The following is a 20,990-nucleotide window of genomic DNA, read 5'->3' on the forward strand; positions in this document are numbered from 1 at the left end:
ATGATCGAGAAAACCCTGTCCACCTTCCACCCTGGTAACATGGTTTTGCAACAACAGTACAGAAACTCTAAGTACACCAAGTACTCTGAGCTGATAGAAGTACTGATGGTTGCAGAACAACAGAATCAAGTCCTCATGGATAATCATTCTCCTCATCCTACTGGTTCTCTAGCTGTGCCTGAAGCACACGCTAATGTTGCTGAGAGTTCTTGCAACCGCAAGAGAGGCCGTAGGAGCGGGAAATGGAAGGAGAAAGGAGGTGCCATGTTCAAAGGCAAAGGAAAGGGAAAACCCAAGGGCAAAGGAAAAGCCAATGAGGAAAAAGATGAACCAAATGGGGAAGAGCAAGGTGATTGCTTTAGATGCGGGGCAAAGGGACATTGGTCCCGCACCTGCCGCACCCCCAAGCACCTGGTTGACCTTTACCAAGCTAGCAAAAACAAAAGTAAAGGTCAACATGAGTCTCACTTCACCACTGTGCCTGAAGCCTAGCCTGAAAAGCGCGATGACGAGGTTATTGACGCAAAAGGGAAAGGCGAAGACATCGAGATGGACGACAATGACGATGACCTCCTTGATGACTATGATATTTTTGGGGACCTGCAGTAATCCCCAAAATATCATACCACCCGATGCAATGCCCACATATAGTAGGATTATCTAGTTTGACCATTCATGCTCCCGAAGAGCATTTGTAATGTCAAAAATGGTCTAAACCTTGTAATATTTCCCCAGGAATCGTGTAATGTTGCTTTTCTTATAATGAATGCTTTATGTTAAATTCATGTTTATTTTATTTAACAGACTTTGTGGGAACCCAATGACTGAAGCGGAAACCTGTCTTGTAGACAGTGGCACCACGAACACAATACTAAGGGAAACCAAGTATTGTGTTACATTGACTAAGAAAACTGGAAATATTATGACCATTGCCGGAAGCAATGCTCATATTGTGGGCACCGGAAGTGCCACGTTGGTCCTCCCTATGGGTACTCAAATCTTTGTAAAGGATGCATTGTTGTATCCTGACTCAAAGCGCACGCTCCTGAGTTTCAAAGATATCCGTGCGAATGGTTTCCATGTAGAAATTGAGATTGAGCATAGTACTAAATACCTGCTCATCACAAAATTCGACGGGTACGAAAAGCACGTGGTTGAAAAACTCCCTTCATCACCATTAGGTTTGTACTACACGTACATAAAACCCGCTGAAGGATATGTTGCGATGAAAGCCATATTCAGAAATACGGAATCATTTCGTATATGGCATGACCGTTTAGGTCACCCTGGGTTGGGTATGATGAGAAGAATTATCAATAATTCTGCTGGTCACGATATCAAAAGCTTCCCGAATCATGAAGATTTTGTTTGCACTGCATGTGCAAAGGGGAAGCTAATCACTAGACCATCCCCCCCGATGATCAGGGATGAGTCGCCTGCATTCCTCCAAAGGATACAAGGTGACATTTGTGGACCTATTCAACCCCTGTCGGGCCCGTTTAGGTACTTCATGGTATTCATTGATGCCTCCACGAGATGGAACCATGTGGACCTGTTGTCCACAAGGAACCACGGTTTCTCCAAGCTAATTGCACAAATAATCAGGCTAAGAGCAAGTTTCCCTGATAACCGCATCCAATCCATTAGGATGGATAATGCTGGTGAGTTCAGGTCGAAAGCTTTCGATGATTATTGCTTAGCTATGGGTATTAGCGTGGAGCATTCAGTACCACATGTTCACACACAAAATGGTCTAGCTGAATCCTTGATCAAGAGGATCAAGTGGATTGCAAGACCGTTGTTGCAGAATTGTAAGCTACCAACCAGTTGTTGGGGCCATGCAGTGTTGCATGCTGCAGCACTGATCCAACTCAGGCCAACTGCATATCACGACACATCCCCCTCACAATTGGTGCGTGGGAAAGAACCAAGTATTTCCCATCTGCGTATATTTGGCTGTGCGGTATACGTGCCAATACCACCACCTCAGCGTACATCGATGGGCCACCACCGGAAGATGGGGGTGTATGTTGGTTATGAAACTCCGTCCATAATCAAATATCTAGAGCCTATGACTGGGGATCTTCATACGGCTCGGTACGCTGATTGTATCTTCGATGAAGAACATTTCCTAGCATTAGGGGGAGATAGGCATCTAGAAGAATGCCAGGAAATTGAATGGAATGCATCTACAATGCAATCCATAGACCCACGCACCAGTGAATCCGAACTGGAAGTTCGGAGAATCATACATTTTCAAAATCTTGCAAATGAGCTACCAGATGCCTTCACTGATCATAAAAGAGTGACAAGGTCACATATACCTGCAATAAATGCGCCGGAGAGAGTTCAGGTACCACCGAAGGTTACCAACTCTACTGTCTCCTCCAATCTTAGGAAGAGGGGGAGACCTCCGGGAGCTCGGGACAAGGTTCCGCCAAGACGTCCGCGTAGACAAGGACATGAACCACTTGCATCACTCAAGGAATCAGTCAAAGAAGATCAACCTGAAGTTGATAATGCCCCTGAAGAGGCAGCTAAACCTAATGTTGAGATGGTCCCTGAAGGACCCCTTCCTGAAGATAGAAACCCCGATGCGTCGCGCACAAATAATCGCATTGGAAGATTGGAACGCCCTCGCTCCATCGTTATGGGAAATCACGATGATCTAGAGAATGACCATGATGAGATTGCCACTAACTATGTGGAATTGGGTGTGTCATATAATTGAAAGACCACTATTGTCGACATATATTTCGCCTCAAAAATTGCTGACTCATTGGATCCGGATCCAGAACCAAAGTCCATGATTGAGTGCCGAAAGCGCTCAGATTGGGACAAATGGAAAGGAGCAATTGAGGCAGAATTGTGCTCGCTTTGCCAAAGGAAGGTATTTGGGCCTGCAGTCCTGACACCTCCTAAAGTCATCCCTGTAGAATGTAAATGGGTCTTCCTCCGGAAGAGGAATGAACATGGCCATGTGGTAAGATACAAAGCGAGGCTAGTGGCACAAGGGTTCACGCAGAGACCCAGAATTGATTACGAGGAAACTTACTCTCCCGTCATAAGTAGCATAACGTTCCGATATCTTATATCTATAGCAACTAACTTAAATTTAAAAATGCAGTTGATGGATGTTGTGACCGCATACTTGTATGGGTCACTTGATTCGGAAATATATATGAGAGTCCCTGAAGGACTTAAGATCCCTGGACCTAATCAAAACCGCAACGTGTATAGCGTTCGCATGCAGCGGTCGTTATATGGGTTGAAACAATCCGGAAGGATGTGGTTCAACCGTTTGAGTAACTTTCTCTTGAGGAGAGGTTATGCAAACAACGATGATTGTCTCTGTGTGTTCATAAAGAAATCCGAGAATGGATTTTGTATCATCTCAGTTTATGTCGATGATTTGAACATCATTGGAACCACAAGGGACATTGAGGAAGCATCAACTTACCTCAAGGCGGAGTTTGAGATGAAAGACTTGGGCAAAACCAAGTTTTGTTTGGGCCTGCAGCTCGAACACCTCCCTAAAGGAGTGTTTGTACACCAGTCCACCTATACGAAGAAGGTACTTGAAATGTTCAATATGGACAAGAGCCACCCTCTGAAAACCCCCATGGTCGTTCGATCATTGGAGGTAGATAAAGATCCGTTTCGACCCAAGGAAGAGGATGAGAAACCTTTGGGACCTGAAGTCCCATACCTCAGTGCCATTGGACCACTAATGTACCTTACAAATTGCACACGCCCAGACATTGCATTTGCAGTGAACTTGTTGGCTAGGTACAGTGCCGCACCTACTCGAAGGCATTGGGTCGGCGTGAAAACCATCCTCAAATACCTACAAGGTACTCGGGACCTTGGGTTGTGGTTTCCAAGAAAAGGGGATTTAACTATGGAGGGATATGTTGATGCTGGCTATATGTCTGACCCACATAATGCCAGATCACAAACTGGTTTTGTGTTTCTCTGTGGTGGTGCAGCCATTTCATGGTGGTCTGTAAAGCAGACTCTGGTTGTCACATCTACCAACCACTCAGAGATAATTGCCCTATATGAAGCTGCACGAGAATGTGTTTGGCTCCGACGGATGATCAATCACATCCAGAAGTCATGTGGTATGAATACAATCGACACCCCCACCATTATCTATGAAGATAATGCAGCTTGTGTTGCACAGATGCATATGGGCTATTTAAAGAGCAATCTCACAAAACACATTGCTCCCAAATTCTTTTATCCTCATGAGCTCCAGGAGAGTAGGGAGATAAATATCCTGCAAACCAGGTCATGTGAAAACCTCGCAGATTTATTCACAAAATCTCTGCCAGCTTCTAGCTTCTATAGATGTGTTCGTGGAATTGGCATGAGACGGCTTGGGGAATTGCAGGGTTCAGGGAGAGACAAACCCTGAAACCTTGGCCCATGATTGTGATCCCGAAGATCACGGGTTGGTCCTGAAGGCCTAACCCAATATCAACTATTGTACTCTTTTTCCCTTGATGAGTTTTTTTTCCCACTGGGTTTTCTCATGCAAGGTTTTTAATGAGGCAACAGATGCAACATAAGTAAAGCTTGTGATGTACTTTTTTCTCCTACCTCTTTTTTCCCACTGGGTTTTGGAGGGGAGTTTTTAACGAGGCATACACATGGCATAAATTTGGACAAGGGGGAGTGTTGTGAATCAAAGTCCAAGTAAGTTTAGAACTCCAGAGAACAGTATATAAATGGAGGACTTTGAATGGTGGCCAAATTAATGAAGAGAGGAGGAAATTTCAAATAGTTCAAACACTGTGCTCTTGTATTCATCTGAGTCACTCCTATTATAAATAGAGGGTCCCTTTCATTATGCTGTAACAAGTGAAAGTAAAAGAAATAAATAGAGCACTCCTCCTCCTCCCTATATCCTGTGTTCTTGTTCCTGTGTTTCTAAATTCCTGTGTGTCTGTGCACAACAAAAGAACACGATTTCATAACAGTAAGGAATTTATTTCCTTGCACTCCCCGTGTCCTCGCGCTAGTAGGGTCACGCCCACTGTGGGTTTCGTTTCTTTCACTTGTGTCTCCATCCAATTAAGCCACACATATATGGGTGCTTGCACTGTGGGGTGGGTGTCTTGGGACCAACTTTTTAGGCTAGGGGTACGGGCCCCATAGCTTGCACTGTGAGAGGCCTAATCACAATGGTGTAGACCGCGTGCTGAACTAAGCACATTGCTGCCACTCAGGTAGTCGTAGCTATGGGTGGCAATGAACTACTCAATCCATTCCTTCTCTCTCTTCAGAATATGTGCAGTAATGGACTTTTCCACCCGCACTTGCAGGTGATTGAGAGCCCTAAACACATTCCACGCCGGAAGAGGCTCCTCTAACTTTAAGTTAGAGGGACATGGGAGCCACATGTCAGCGACACATGTCCCTCTAACTTTAGAGGAGCACCTTCCTTCTACATCTGCACAACATCCATTACTTTTTATATACTCATCATCTCACACTAACACTAAAATTTTAGACATAGTTGCTCTGTGATTAGTTCCTAATAATTTATGTTTCCTTCTATACTCTAATCATTTCTTATTTAGCTTATGCAAATATTATTTTCTTAAGGGTTGTTAAGTGATATTGCTTTGACAAATGTTCTCATATTCTCGATACTTCATGAATTATGCATGTTGTTTCTTAGTGTCCAATTATATGGGGATTCTCTTTGCTCAAGTTGATGTAATTTCAACATACGTGAAGGTTGGACTATATACAATATGGATTTGATTGGTTAAGAGTGGTCAGGTCTGGTGAAGCTTGCTGGATTCGGTTGAATTTGACGAACGCTTTGGTATCGCAAGCTGGGGGAGGAGAGATGGAAATGAGAAGCGTGTTGTGAGTGGAAAATAATGGAGGGTAGGCCCTACATAAATTGTAAACAAAAGTCTAAATACTAGAGAAAATTTGCAGAAATTAAACTTAAACTCTATGTATCAGAATGAGGAAAAAAACACTTACATCTTTCCAGTTGCATCAAGTGATGGTGATCTCGTCTAAGAAAAGGGGGCATGAACCCTAGGGTTAGAGAAGGCCGGAGGGAAATAGCGCCACAAGTTTTGTGGATGGCGCGGCGGTGGCGTTGGACGCGGGGGTGATTGCGGTGGCGGTGGTGGCTGTCGGAGGAGCTGCCGAGGACAGCTCGCGAATGAGGGCATCGAGGGCCTCGGGGTTGGCGCCACTGTTGGCGGTCGCACAGCGCCATGAGCAGCGATAGCGTGTGGCGGTCGCAACTAGTGTCCAGAATCTGGGACTTCCAGAACGCTAGCTCCAGCGACTCCTTCGCATGCCTTGCCACCACCGACTCCATCTCCATCTCATGCATCGTGTCACCTCCGGCCTCCGGTGGGTGGTGGGTAGCTCTATGCGCGAATGCCCCTTTTTATGCTTGCAAATTTGCCCTCTCAAGTGGTACATTCAACTATGAGAAAATTCCTTCTGTATCCCTGAAATTTTAGCCGATCCCTTCTATGCCCCTAAATTTTCTTCACTCACTTGTATATCTCTAAAATTTGATTTGGATCCTTTCCATACCCTTGCCGTTAATTGACTGTTTAATATGTGTAGAAAAGTCAGTTTTACCCTTCACTATATAAGGAATATGTAGAAATTTATGGACTATATTGTTTGAAGTATAGAAAATTGTTTTGTGACCATAATATTCATAAGCTTATTGTACATAGAAATTTTAATATATATTAAAAAAGTATGTGTAGCATTTCTTTAAATGATAAACATAGCTTTGGAAAGCATTCCTATATAATATATACAACAAGAAAAAAATATGGTGAACTACCTAAAATACTACATATACTCTTTTAATAAGTAAATAAACAGTAATTTTAAATCATTATGTAAAAGAAACTTTACCATGAATAGTTCCTTGTACAATAAAATCATGAATATAGTAGTTTTATATAACAAAATTATACAGTTACAACAATATAGCTAGTCTACAATTTTCATGTTTCATTCATATCTAAAGGCAAAATGGTCCTTTTCATAGGAATTAAATAGTCAATTAACGGTCAATTAATGGAATGGGTATGAAAGAGATAAAGATCAGAATTAGGGGGTATACAAGGGAGTGGACAAAATTCGGAGGCGTAGAAGGGATTGGCTAAATTTTTAGAGGCATAGAAGAAATTTTCTCAACTATTTACCGCTTTTGTCAACGTTGAGCCGGACGGACGGGGGCATCTACTATACAACGGTTGGTTCGATTGGAAATTATTGTTTTTTTTTCTCCTAGTAATGACCTGAAATCGAGCGTGAGAACCAGCCCACTAGGTCGCACAAATACAAAGGCCGACCTAGTCTAAGGAAGGCCGGACTAAACAATTATTTTTATATATCTATGATTGTTCGATTCGATTAAGTTGTTTTCAACTTTTTGATAAAGATTCAGCCACCAATCCTGACCGTATCATCTTTTGAAAAAAATAAGACCTGAATTCAGTGATTTGGCTTGATCAAGTTTTTCTCTAAAAGGGCAAAAAAAAAAACTGAATGAAATGTTATCAGTTTTGTCTGGACAGGATAAAATCGAGAGTAGAATTTGGCCAAAAAAAAAAGGCCAAATGGAACAGCAATGAAAAGCTGCAGTGCACTTGAACTTGAACCAGGTGGAATAGAGATATCACTCATTGCTTTCAATTATTATCTGAAAATGAGAGTTCGACCAATGGCGATGACAGATCCCTTCTTGGATAAGCACATGACAAAGCAAAGGACTTCTAGGTCAAGAGAGGATAATTAATAATAGGCAAAATTGGTTATATAGCATCGAAAGTTCACGTTTTTGGTTTTATAGCACCGAAAGTTACCGGTTCACTTTAATAGCACACAAAGTTCACCATGTTTCCATTTTTAACATTTCCGTCAATTCTCGATCGTTTTCCGTCCGTCTTGATCGTTATTGATACAGCCACACACACGATATGACGTTTCTACCCCTCACAAGTACAAGTATAATGCATGTCAATGAGGGGTAGAAATGTCATATCGTATATGTCTGGATCAATACCGATCAAGACGGACGGAAAAATTAACGGAAGTGCTAAAAATGGGAATAGGGTGAACTTTGGGTGCTATTAAAGTGAACCGGTAACTTTCGGTGCTATAAAACCAAAAACATGAACTTTTGATGTTATATAACCAATTTTGCCATAATAAAAGACCATACGTGTGGTGGATACATACAATTGGCTATTGGAAATAGGAAAGGCAACGTTCCCACGATTACTAAACTCTTATCTTCCACAACTCAAGCAAATCACGCAGCGTTCCATGAACCACACCTTCCTTGGGGAAACAGGCCACCACAGCATCAGAAATGCATTCTACAGCAAGATTTAGCATCTTCCTTAAGTTTGACAATACCTTTCTTCCAGCAATCAAATCTCGAGTCTGCTCTACCGATCAAGCAAATTGGTTCCACCGGTTTTCACTACCTGCTTAAGCAAACAGTTAACAGTTAACGGACGGCAAGTCGGCAACTATACCAAGAAAAACAGTTGGAATAAAATCCTGTTGAGCCTAGCTGCACCTGATAAGAAAGCTAATAACAGAACTTGAAACCACAAGAACACTCTATATATTTCTATCATGCTAAAAATAAGTGAAACCAAAGCAATATGAATTGCAAGGTAGTGTAGTGTTGAAATGACTGTAAAAAAATTGGTACTGCTGGCAGTGATCGCACGGGCATGTCAACTGAGATTTTAAACACTGCAGTAAATTTGGTCAGGCTCAGGGAATGAAAATGTTAGGAACCAATTGCAACTTCTCTCGAGTCAGTACTTATGTTGTTAGTTTCATAGTATCTTGTTTTTTGAACGACGTTGGTTTCATAGTATCATAGCAATAGAAAGGATTCTTTTCAGTTTTTTACTCTAAGAGGTGAACAATATAAACATCAAAAGCCTATAATTAACATTTACCAGACTGTAAACAGGAAATCAGTTGAATCCAACGTTACTACTTGCTACATCAGCAAAGCCAACCCAAATACATCACTGGTGAGGAGCATAGGATGCCTTTTCAGTGCCTTGTTGGTCCAAGGCATGACCAAACCCCAAACAACCTACAGTTCTCAAGAATGACCTTTTTATCTAATCCGTTATTAAAGGAGAATGAACCAACTGATGAGGATTTAACCACGGAATGAAGATTATTAACCCAGAGTGGCGAAGAAAACATAGGTGGGCTCAAAACTCAGCCAACCTACACAGCTGATGAAATTATAAGTTGTTGCCAAATGACTACACCGCAATGATAAACTGACAGAGAAGGAATAGCTAACAGGATCTCCCTAGCACAATGGAACATCAAGATGGCAGATTGGCAGTCATTGTAATTCCTCATCGACGGAAACAACAGTTCTTGATGCCATTCCATATCATGGAAGTTGAATTCAGAATTATCAATAGTGACCCAAATAGAGATGTGTTTATAATCTTAATGTCAACTGTCCGTGCAATCACATATTCATGTCATACCAATATCCCCATATCTCCAAACGAATCCATGTCATAGTGCTTAATCCCTCTTAAAGAAACAAGCCAGGAACGTGTTGCAGCTAAAAAATAATCTACAGAGCAGAACGATTCGCTAATTTACATTCTAAGGCAACCTAATGTAGGATCAAGTGATAGTGATCTTGTCTGAGAAAAGGGGGCACGAACCCTAGGGTTGGCGAAGACCGGAGGGGAAAAGCGAGGCGGCTTTTGTTGACGGCACGGCGGTGGCGGTGGACGCGGGAGTAGTTGCGGCGGTCGGAGGAGCCGCCGAGGAGAGCTCGCGGACGAGGGCGGCGAGGGCCTCGGGGTTGGCGCCGCGGTCGCAGAGCGCCATGAGCAGCGAGAGCGTGTGGCGGTCGAGGCCGGTGTCCAGGATCTGGGACATCTGGAACGCCAGCTCCAGCGACTCCTTCGCCTGCCTTGCCGCCGCAGACTCCGTCCCCGTCTCCGTCTCGTGCGGCGCCATCGATCACCTCCGGCCTCCGGTGGGTGGTGGGCCTGGACCTTCGCGGTAGAGGAGGAAGACAAGGTTGCCGTCGCAGTTGAGGGTGGCGCGGCCAACCTCACTCACTGCTCCAGATCCACTTCACTTCCGGGCAGGTATTGGGCCGCAACGCCTCGTCCTCTGCCTAGCAACCGCCGCCAACACCAAGCAGGAGCTCCTGATACTGACTTTGTGCTACTTTTTCTGTCCCATAATATACTATAACAGACGAGACACTTCGTAGTACAATAAATCTAAACATACTTTCTGTCCAGATTCATTATACTGTAAAGTGTCACATCCAGTCTTAGATTGCTATATTATAAGATGGAGGAAGAATGACGAGTAAGTTGATTGATAATGCAGGAACTGTAAAATGTCACATCCAGTCCTAGATTGCTATATTATAAGATGGAGGAAGAATGACGGAGTAAGTTGATAGATAATGCCGGAGTTCCGGTTGCGTTATAGGATGCATCTCAATGTTCTCGTAGTAGGAAGAATCAGAGTACGCATGTTGTTAGTTGAAATTTTTCTATATGCACTTATTAGGAGGGAGAATCAGGTATGCATGTTGTTAGTTGCTAAATACTCCCTCCGTCCCATAAAAAACGAATCTAAGATCGGATGTGACATATTCTGTTACGATGAATAAGGGCATATGTATGTCTAGATTCGTAGTACTAGATTGGTTTTTTATGGGACGGAGGGAGTAGCTATATGCAAAAAAAAAAAAAAAAATTGTTCTATATGACATATCGTGGATGCCTTTGGAGAGAACAGAACCTTGTTTGGAATCTTTGGATTTTCACACGAGAACACCTTCATGCTGATGGGTTCAGTAAAACACATCAACCATCGGTAAAACACATCAGCCATTGATACGTTTCTGATGGAAATAATTTTAGGAGTTTGTATCACACTATCACTGTATGGTTCCTACGTATGATGAAGATTTTTTTCATGCAAACTGCCTTCTGAAAATTATTTTTGGTATGATGTTGTTGTTTGCTGAAAGATGTTACTCCTATATCGTCAAAATGGCTAACAGGCGATAGATGCCCCTAGTGCGCCCCTCCTTCTCCACGTGGTTTCCTTTTTTTTTACCGCATTACTTTACTATTTTAGTAAATTTATGCACCTAAAGTTTGTACACCTCAAGTTTACACATCCAAAGATTAGAGACCCAAAGTTTATAAATCAAAAGTTTATATATCCGATTCAAATTTGAATTTAAATTCAAATATTTTTTATATATAGTATTTCTATATATCTAAAGTTTATACACCTAAAGTTTAAAGGCCCAAAGTTTATAAGTCAAAAGTTTATATACCCGATTTAAATTTGAATTTGAATTCAAATATTTTGTATATATAGTATTTCTATACATATAAAGTTTATACACCTAAAGTTTATAGACCAAAGTTTATAAGTCAAAAGTTTACATACCCAATTCAAATTTGAATTTGAATTCAAATATTTTATATATAGTATTTCTATACGTCTAAAGTTTATACACCTAAAATTTATGAGTAAATTCCCTGTATGCACCTCAAAACTTACTCAATCCCTTTTATGCCCTCCAATTTTGACCAATCCCCTGTGTGCCTTCGAGATTTCGCTGTGATCCCTCCCATCCCTACCATTAGTTCTCACAGCATTGAGTGGTTAATTTACCTGGAAATGTCCACTGTGCCCTTAAGAGTGCAATTTGAGTTCTTAGTGACCGATTGTATTTGAGAGGTTGAGAAAGATTGAAATATCAATGAGTGCATCATATACTATGAGACTGAGTAAAAAGTGCATAGAAAATTTATAGAATGGCCAGCAATTTATAGAAATTTTGACAAGGCACTACATGGATCATCCATGCGCACTCCACTGTGTGGATCATAAGCATCATGGCCATAAAACGAATGCAAATGACAAACTAAAAGAACAAGGCAAGTACTGTGTATGTTAACCAAGGTTGTCATTATGCTAATTTTCTCATGATAATGGAGAAAGGCACACACTAAGTAAATGCCATCACATGGCCAAATTACACAGTAATATAAACAGTACCCATGGCACATCGCACTAAATGTCTGAAAAAGCGAACATAACAGTGATTTATACCTGCACATCTTGCATTCCCTTCTCAATATCAACTGTCAAGAAGAAGAGAAGAAATCATACACATCTACATATGAATGAAATCAACCTAGTCGGATGGGAGCAGTAGGGGATAGAGCTCGGGAGCCAGCAGCAGCCGCCGCTGAGACCTCTCAACAAGGCGGCTGCTGCCTGGGCCACTGCTGCCGAGATCTTGAGCAACCAGGACAGCACCTGCAGCGTCGATTGGCTGCCGTCGCTAGGGCCGAAGGGAGCCGAAGCCACCGTCGCCGGAACCGATGGGAGCCGAAGCCGCCGCCGCTGCCGCCGACGAGAGCTCGAGGGCGACAGGACCGCTGGCGCCGAATCGACGGCGGGGATGGGAGCGCAAGGCCGGTGGCCACGGGAGGAACGGTGGCGACGGCCGCGAAAGGACGGCGGCGGCGCACAGCGCCGGCTGCGTCGAGGGGAGGCGAGAGATTGGAGATTATTTGGGGATTTCTCACTGTTGCTGCCTTGCTGGTTGTTACCTAGGTTTTCGTTGGGCATTTTGGTCTTTTTTTTTAAATTACTGACAACGTAATGGATGTATGACTAACAGAACTAACAGATGCCTAACGGTAGGGATATGGGAGGGAACATACACAGGGAATCGGTCAAAATTGGAGGGTATGGAAGAGATTGAGTCAGTTTTGAGGTGCATACAGGGAATTTACTCAAAATTTATAGACTCAAAGTTTATAAGTCAAAAGTTTACATACCCGATTCAAATTTGAATTTGAATTCAAATATTAGTTTATAAACCCAAAGTTTATAAGTCAAAAGTTACATACCCGTTTCAAATTTGAATTTGAATTCAAATTTTTTATATATAGCATTTCTATACATAAATTTTTTCAACTTTGTTTTTTTTTAAAAAATTATGGTGAACTGTAGTAGGAAGAGAAGAAGGGGAGGAGGAAGGGGGAGAGGAAGAGCGTATAGGGGGGAGGGACGGGTGATCGCTAGGAAGGAGAGGGAAGCGATCACCCGCCCACTAGCAATACCCCTATATTGTTCCATTCTCATAAGCTTGCTTCTAAAAATTATTTTTTTTATGATGCTGGTGTTTACTGAAAGATGTATGCTGATGTTTAATGAAACTTAGCACTTGTTTTCTATTGATTCCTAGGGCTACGTGTTTGTAGAATCAGTCTATCCGACCTATAGATACACTTTTCATATCAGTGATGGCCTTTCTAGAGGAGCTGGGTGTTGGGCCATGGTTGCGCTAGCGATCGGCACGTGAGGGGAGTATTTGCCCGGATTTCTCGCCCTAGTATCCTTATCGACGCATTCATGATATCTAGATTAATTCAACTGTCCGGAGGCATGGTAGAAGCACGCCCACCCCATGTGCGTATTTCATGACATGCTTTGGTCGCGGGTTTCTTTCTCGTTAGAAGAAGTTGTATCCGTCCCGGACATGTGCAATGCAGTGAGATCTTGAAATCTCATTAGTAAAAAAAATATTAAGGTTTTATATATGAAAATGGTATTAATAGAGCTGTTGCATAGTCGAGTAAAATACTTTTATGTAGCTATATTTTGTGAAAATGATATTAATAGAACATATCATAAGTTAAGATTATGAGCAAGCACGTGTAATGCTACTCCTAATTAATCAACTAATTAAGTTCTCCAGCTCTGTAAAGGCATCCACAATGTGATGAAATAGCAAGTAATAAGCTTATTATTAGGTATTAGCGGTTTTTGGTGGGTTTTATCTATTTTTTTAATTGTGCTATGGTTCATGTTTGGGGAATTTTTGTGGGTCCCACCTTATTACCCACTCTACATATGTACATTTAGGGATATCAATTTTACCTATGGGACCGGGTACCCACGAGTACCGCACGTACCACACGTAATGGGTATGGGTGTGGGTTAGATTTTATGCCCTTGGGTATGGCCGATCCAAACCCGATGTATTAACAGGTGTGGCGTGGGGTTTATTCTATGCACATGAGTGTTTCGTGGATACCCAAATATTTATGTTCATACATAAACTTTAGAAGATTGTGTGTCAACAGTCAACACTAACTAAAACATAAAACATAAATATGTAAGTGCAACAAAGTCATATAGTATTAATGGTTTAATCATTTGCTTTCTTTCTTAGTGACGAAATAATTTGTGATTACAGAATTTATGGATTTTGATTCATATTTAATGGCTATGCTCGGCTGGCGTTTACCACGGCTGCACTGCGACTAGCTATAGAAGTGAGCAGCCGTAGCGCTGCCACATGAATGGCTTCCGAACACGCCAATACTTTATGAATAATTATAACGTGTAGTATTGATTGTTTATGGTTTTATAGTTAATGGCTAAACATAGATGTTAAAAGTAATAGTTTATATGTATATGTTGTTGGAAACCTATGGTATATGATACTTGACGGGCATGGACATGGGTTTTTATTTTACGCCTGATGAGAGTAGTGGGAACGGGCGGGCGAGTAGTTTTGGGTCTTGGGCCAGGTATGTTCGATCCGCCCAAACCTAACCCGACTCACTGATGTTCCTATATACGTAGTGATGTCTTTTCAACTTATTATTATCATCTGACGGACAAACGTTGCTAGCACCTAATTTTGCAATAAACATTGAGATGCCCTAAACTGGATTAGGCGTACTGGCATGTGGGCGTAGTCACTGCATGTGGGCCAGCTCTAGAGATTTCTGGCTCGGTCCAGGATTTCACCGCACTTCGCACAGGCGCACCGAGCACAATACGCGAACGAAGGGAAAAGAAACCAGAGCTTACCCACCAGGCGCTTTGCGGCCAGCGACGACGAGGACGGAGGCGAGGCGCGCGCCGCGGCCGGAGATGTCGCAGAAGCGGCAGCCGGAGGAGAGCAGCGGCGGCGTCGGCGGAGGCATGGGACCCCCCGTCCCGGCCGAATCCGGGGCCGGGAGTTCCTCGCCGCCCCACCGCCGCGGGGAGCCCAAGCGCCAGAGGGTCCCCGCCCTCCGCGAGTATGCCCCCCCTTTCCGTTCTCTTGAGAGCTCGATTGGAACCCCCATGGTTGTGTTTGTGTGGCTGGTTATCTGATTTGGTGTCAGTGGTGGCTTTGCCTCCGCGCAGGGTGATCACGGAGGTGATGCGGAAGAGCAGCATCGAAAAGTTGTTCACGGCTATCGAGCCCCTCATCCGAAGAGTGGTGAGGCAGCCTATGGAACCTACTTATTTTTTCCATTTCTCACCCATGTGTCATGAATTCATGGAAGTTATGCCTTTCGAGTACATGTTTGATCTGTATCCCCTTTCATTCTGTTGGGGTTAGGGTTATCTTTTGTTGCTAACATGGCTTTTATATTGATCATTCATAATTCTATTCCAAGTTTCATCTGTATTTGGTGCAGCTAGCATGATTAGATCTGTTTTGAACTTGTGAATTACACAAACCCTACTTGTAGTTCCCAACTTAATGTGAGGAACCCTGTAAATCCATAAATTGAAACCTAGCAAGCATTTAAGCCATGGAAGACAAATCATTAATTCCTGACCTCTAGTTTTTGGACTCATTTGTTTCTATCTAGAAGATAGTATTTTCACTCAAAGCTGTTGAAAGTTTATCCTAAGTAGGATTTTCTTCAGCCATGTGTTATTTTTGGCTGTCCAATGATGGTCTTGATGTTCTACCCAATTATAATTTCTAGGTGAAAGAAGAAATCGAGTCAGCGTTTGCAAATCATGCCACTATGATGGCAAGGTACGACATTGTAACACAGTCTTAACTACCAATTTGACAAGTATCAGTCACTGTATAGATTCATAAAGTTAATGCAGCTTTCTTTAGTTTAACAACTTGTTTTTTTTATTTTTCCCATTAGAACTGTCATGGATGTTGTTCCATCTTCATCGAAAAATTTCCAGCTACAGTTCATGACTAAGCTTTCACTTCCAATTTTCACTGGCTCCAAGATTGAAGGGGAGAGCTCCTTAAGTATAACTATTGCTCTAGTTGACACTGTTACCAGAGAAGTTGTAGCATCAGGCGATGAGTCCCTGATGAAAGTTGAAATAGTAGTTTTAGAGGGGGATTTTGAAGGTGGAGAAGGCGATGACTGGACAGCTCAAGAGTTCAACAATAACATTATTAGAGCAAGGGAAGGTAAACGACCCTTGCTTTCTGGAGACATTTTTGTTGGCCTTATTAAAGGCATTGGTGCAGTGGGGGAACTATCATTCACAGATAATTCCAGTTGGACACGCAGCCGTAAGTTCAGGCTAGGTGCAAAAACTGAGGATGGTTCTTATAACGGAGTAAGGGTGCGTGAAGCAAAGTCTGAATCATTTGTGGTGAAGGATCATCGTGGAGAATGTGAGTTTGCTTATCAAATTTCAATTATTCTTTTAGTTCCCTGACTAGTGCTAGTTTCCTGATCCATTTGGCAGAGTTGTCCCTTTATTTTATAATTGCACATTTATCAATATGGAAATTCCTTCTTTTAGCACATATTTATCATAGACAGATAATTCTCTTTTACTACTATTTAAAATGATTGCCCTGTGCCATTTTTATTTTTCATTGTCATAAATGTAAAAAGGCGGTCAAATTTCAACTCATCTTTTGGAATTATTTTATTCATTTTTCCTAGTATACAAGAAGCACCATCCCCCTATTCTTGATGATGAGGTTTGGCGCCTGGAGAAGATTGGCAAGGAGGGAGCATTTCACAAGCGTTTGAATAGGGAGAAAATTGTTACTGTAAAAGAATTCCTCACTTTACTACATCTTGATGCTCCTAGGCTTCGAAAGGTACTATACTATACTGATCTTTGGATGCACTTCTCCATTTGTTCAAAGATAAAAGAATCTTTCTATGTTTGTATTTTGCATTCTTTTTTTGAGTTTACACAATCTGCCTATTGTTGCAATTCTTTCTATCGAATATTTACATATAATGTACTGATGTACATCAAACTAGAAAATCATCAGCACGTATTGGCGTGCTTCAAAATTTATAGCCGTGACATGATCAAAATAATTTTGCAAGTATTTACATAATTAATTTAATTATTGTAAAATCCCAACAATATTTGAAAATAACCCTATAATACGCTCTTTAATTTTGTTTTTATCAAAGTTTGAGAGTTGAAGTACAATAGTAATATATGCCTTATTATGTTACCTACTTGTTATTTAAAAATGCATGTTCAGTAAGAAATTACCAGCTTTCATAAATTGGAAAATTTTGTTTGTGAGCTGTTGGATTTTCAATAATTATCATAATCAATCGACCATATCTAGCATCGGAAATCGTCAGAGCGATACAGTGCAACTGATATCCGTTGGGTGCTTTCTTTTTCTTTTACATTTTGATTTTGAGTTTGGTTCTCTATTTTTTATATATATTTTGATTTCCAGTTGTGTTCTCTCTTTTTTTTGGGAGCTTCAATTTTAGAGATCTGTTTTTTTACATTTTGATTTTCCATTGTTTTCTCTATTTATTTTTTGAGCTCCAGTTTCAAAAACCCGCTCAAAAGCATCTGGGCTCTAGACTTGAATTGTTGATTGTTTTTCTCAAAAGAAAGTCTTGGCCCTATTATTTCTTTTGACAGCTATTTTTTTTCCACTATAACATGTAATTATTTATTTTCCAATTTATGGTATTTCTCCTAGTTTTTCCTAAATTTTGTGTAGTTTTGTGTTTCTCTGTGTCATGTTTATTCTAGGGGTAATAACTTTTGAGATCATCCGAAGGATTGAGGTGTTCTTAATTTAATTTATTGACTATACTTCTATGAGCTTGGAAGTATCTAGAGGATTGTAACCAGGAAAGCAGAGCGTAGCTAGCTGGCTAGCTGTAGGCTGCATCTTCTCTTTGTTCCACGTGTCAGCATTTTGTAGGTCCATGTGGACTAATCAGGTAGGGGAAGACTGGCCAGCTTGAGAAGTTACTGTTATGGTTGTCAGCATTATTTTGTTATGTTGAGAAATGTATAACCATGAAACTGTATGTTTCTTACATTTGAGTGAATCTATTGTTTTTCTGTGGTAAACATCGTTATGCTAATCTAAGCTAGTTTTTTCCTCAGTAAGCATATGTCATATTTCTATCTTTTTGCCTGAATTTGTAGATGATAGTGGCCGTTCAGCAAAATGTGTGGATATGTGACCTTATGCTCAAATTATGCAGATATTGGGCAGTGGCATGTCAACAAAGATGTGGGAGGTCACAGTTGAGCATTCAAAAACCTGTATTCTCCCTGACAAGGTGCATTTGTACTATCCAGACAGCCTAAGCAAAACAGCAGTCGTGTTCAATGTTGTTGGAGAAGTGAGAGGGTTAATATCTGAGAAGTTTGTTTGTGCTGATGATCTTAGAGAAAAGGAGAAGGTATTCACAATTTTTTATTCGACTTAGTTAGTTATAGAAGGTTCTTGTATATTTCCCCTTCACCAGTTAGGATATGGACCATCTTTTTTTTACCTTAACTTTTGCTCTTTATAGGCTGAAGCATATGCAGCTGTGAAGCAAGCGTATGAAAATTGGAAGAATGTCTTCACCTGTGACAATGAAACACTTCTGGCAAATCCTTCACAGCTCCTTGATGTGAGAACTACGTCATTGCATGAAAATGACTATGACCAGTTTCCTACACAAGTTTCTACCGATGGTTTTGGTTTGAGCCAGTCAAGCATACCATCACCTGACATTTTCTCAATTGATCCCTCGAGTGCATTGGATCCTTGTCCATTGGAAACTGCAGAAAACAATGAAAATCAATATCAGTCAGAGTTACCCCCACTTGGTGGCCATGCACCACCGCAAGTATCACAGACAGTGGACAAGTTCTCAAATTCTTTGGTTTATGAGGATTGCACCAGTCACCCCTCATTCAGTGAAGATTACTATCGTTGTTCAGATCCATCTGTATCCTTTGACACACAAGACCTTGGAGCTGCATTGAAAGGCTTCATTGCAACGATATCTAAGCCCAAGGCGTATAGAGGATGGAGGACATTGTCTTATGTTATAGGATGGATATTCTACACCAAGAAGATTGTTGCTATGAAAAGAAATGAACATGGGAAATAACGTTTTCGTTCACATGTTTATTCCTGTGGTTGTTTAGTTAAACCGTGAAATATATATAAGCGGAGAAAAGGAAATCATGTACATACGAGTTTGGCAGTCTTGAAATCTTTTTGGGCACAGCTGGCACGCTCTGCTGGTTTATGAGCTACATCCAGCATTTTTTCAGCATGAGCATTCAGCATTGCCTGTAAATAATCAGATGAAGTTTTGTGAATATAATCCGTAAATATTTGTGGATGGTTATCTTCAGCTAGTTCTTTGAATTTTGGCGACAACATTGTTCTTGCAACATTAGTTCGCCTTTCAAGCAATAACATTTTGAAGGATGTGTCTCGGTTGATGGTGCCCCCACGAAAGGCGGGCGTTGATACGATTGTGCAGGGAAAAAAACGAGATGCCCGTGCCGTGGCAACCAAACGGGCGTGAAATCATTTTGGAGAAATATTTAACCATTTCGAGCTGTAATTTCACTATCTTGCTTATCTTTTCGTGCTATACGGATGTCAAAGAGATGCCCGTGCCGTGGCAACCAAACGGGCGTGCAATAATTTTGGAGACCATTTCGGAACCCTTTTTTTCCTCTACATATTAAAAATCCTTTCAGCTGTAATTTCACTATCTTGATTATCTTTTCGTGGTATACGGAGGCCAAACACAGGTCCTTTACAATTAAGGATGGCTCTCAAATTAGATTTTGTAAAACATATGGTTGGGTAATATACCCCTACGGGATCCGTACACTGCCTATATAATATTATTAGGCACAAACAAGAATTGATTTCGAAGCCTTCTATACATCCTCACTCAATTTTTTTCAAAGAGAAGGGGTCTGATTGGATCCAAATTAGTGGAGAGGAACAAGTTGTTGTGAATCACTAATATTGTGTTAACATTGGAGCAAGATGAACAACATAGGAGAAGGGGTCTACTTCCTCCTGATTGTGCATGTTGTGTTGCACTGCGGATCGACAGGGAGAACAGCTTTGCCGATGTTTTCGATCGAGCACCACAGCACAAGTATTACACCTTTGACTTCTCTAACGTGTGCCACCACGAACTATTGGAAATTAGCAACATCAACAACATCAAATTAATTTAATTAAATTTAACATTAAATATATGATAATATGTTTGTTTGTATTGAAAATGTTAGTATACTCCCTCCGTAAAAAAAAAAAACTCAACTTCTGGAGTTTAAATTTTGTCCCACAAAAAACCAACTTCTACCATCCTACCTACCCTCGACACTTAAAACGAGAAGTTTTATTCTTTCAATACTCTTTAACTATCTATCACCATTACTACTTTTTTTAATAATTTTTACTCCCCACTAATTTTGCATTGGGATGCTAGGATTTAATTTTATATGATACAGAGGGAGTATTTATCTACAAACTTGACCATAATTAAGAAAAAAAAAGCCAAACAATCTATAATATAAAATGGAGGGAGTAGTATATATACTGAACTGCCAATAGGATCACAAGCAGGTACAAGCAATTGCGGAGATAGAAAAGGTCAAATAACTGTCCATTGCTTTCCGTCGTGAAGCCCCCACCCTGAACACAACTAAACCACACTTTGCCGTGACGAGGCGATTACTGCACAGAACTTCTATTGGGCGAACAAACTTCGGAAGCCTTTAATTAAAGTTTAAAACTATACTCGGAGTATCAGGTATTCAGGAAGTCCCATTTCAGTGTCCAAACGAAAAAAAAAAGGAATTGCTCAAAAGAAACAGAAGGTAGCAGACGA

General features: G+C 41.2%; 2 protein-coding genes and 1 long non-coding RNA gene across 4 annotated transcripts; 1 reads left to right on the plus strand and 2 right to left on the minus strand.

The window, feature by feature from the left end:
* Positions 1-7,676: 7,676 nt before the first annotated feature.
* Positions 7,677-10,138, minus strand: LOC107277991 (mitotic-spindle organizing protein 1B). Its single transcript, XM_015772668.3, has 2 exons — positions 9,732-10,138; positions 7,677-8,498 (listed from the first exon to the last, which is right to left on the minus strand). The coding sequence occupies exon 1, from the start codon at positions 10,030-10,032 to the stop codon at positions 9,733-9,735; it is 300 nt and encodes a 99-aa protein (XP_015628154.1). The 5' UTR covers positions 10,033-10,138; the 3' UTR covers positions 7,677-8,498; position 9,732.
* Positions 10,139-12,005: 1,867 nt separating this feature from the next.
* On the minus strand, positions 12,006-12,637 carry LOC136355763 (uncharacterized). Its single transcript, XR_010740113.1, has 2 exons — positions 12,379-12,637; positions 12,006-12,200 (listed from the first exon to the last, which is right to left on the minus strand). It is a non-coding gene; the product is annotated as an uncharacterized lncRNA (long non-coding RNA).
* A 2,277-nt stretch (positions 12,638-14,914) lies between these two features.
* LOC4333192 (calmodulin-binding protein 60 A) lies at positions 14,915-19,478 on the plus strand. Of its 2 annotated transcripts, none has more exons than XM_026023894.2 (7): positions 14,915-15,164; positions 15,252-15,349; positions 15,849-15,901; positions 16,023-16,513; positions 16,791-16,951; positions 18,333-18,533; positions 18,648-19,478. In XM_026023894.2, coding segments are annotated over exons 1-7 (1,593 nt in total). In that variant the 5' UTR covers positions 14,915-15,163; the 3' UTR covers positions 19,236-19,478. The 2 variants fall into 2 exon arrangements, with proteins under 2 accessions (XP_025879679.1, XP_015627923.1); XM_015772437.3 differs by having other exon boundaries at positions 15,274-15,349.
* The last annotated feature ends 1,512 nt before the right edge of the window (positions 19,479-20,990 follow it).

The sequence above is a fragment of the Oryza sativa genome, chromosome 3 (assembly GCF_034140825.1).
Source record: "Oryza sativa Japonica Group chromosome 3, ASM3414082v1".
NCBI classification, from domain to species: Eukaryota; Viridiplantae; Streptophyta; class Magnoliopsida; order Poales; family Poaceae; genus Oryza; species Oryza sativa.

Coding starts and splice junctions, on each gene's coding strand:
- LOC107277991 (XM_015772668.3), bottom strand. CDS start 10,032: ATGGCGCCGCACGAGACGGAGACGGGGACGGAGTCTGCGGCGGCAAGG.
- LOC4333192 (XM_015772437.3), top strand. CDS start 15,016: ATGTCGCAGAAGCGGCAGCCGGAGGAGAGCAGCGGCGGCGTCGGCGGA. Junction 15,350..15,848: donor AGCCCCTCATCCGAAGAGTG/GTGAGGCAGCCT, acceptor TATAATTTCTAG/GTGAAAGAAGAAATCGAGTC. Junction 16,952..18,332: donor ATGCTCCTAGGCTTCGAAAG/GTACTATACTAT, acceptor CAAATTATGCAG/ATATTGGGCAGTGGCATGTC.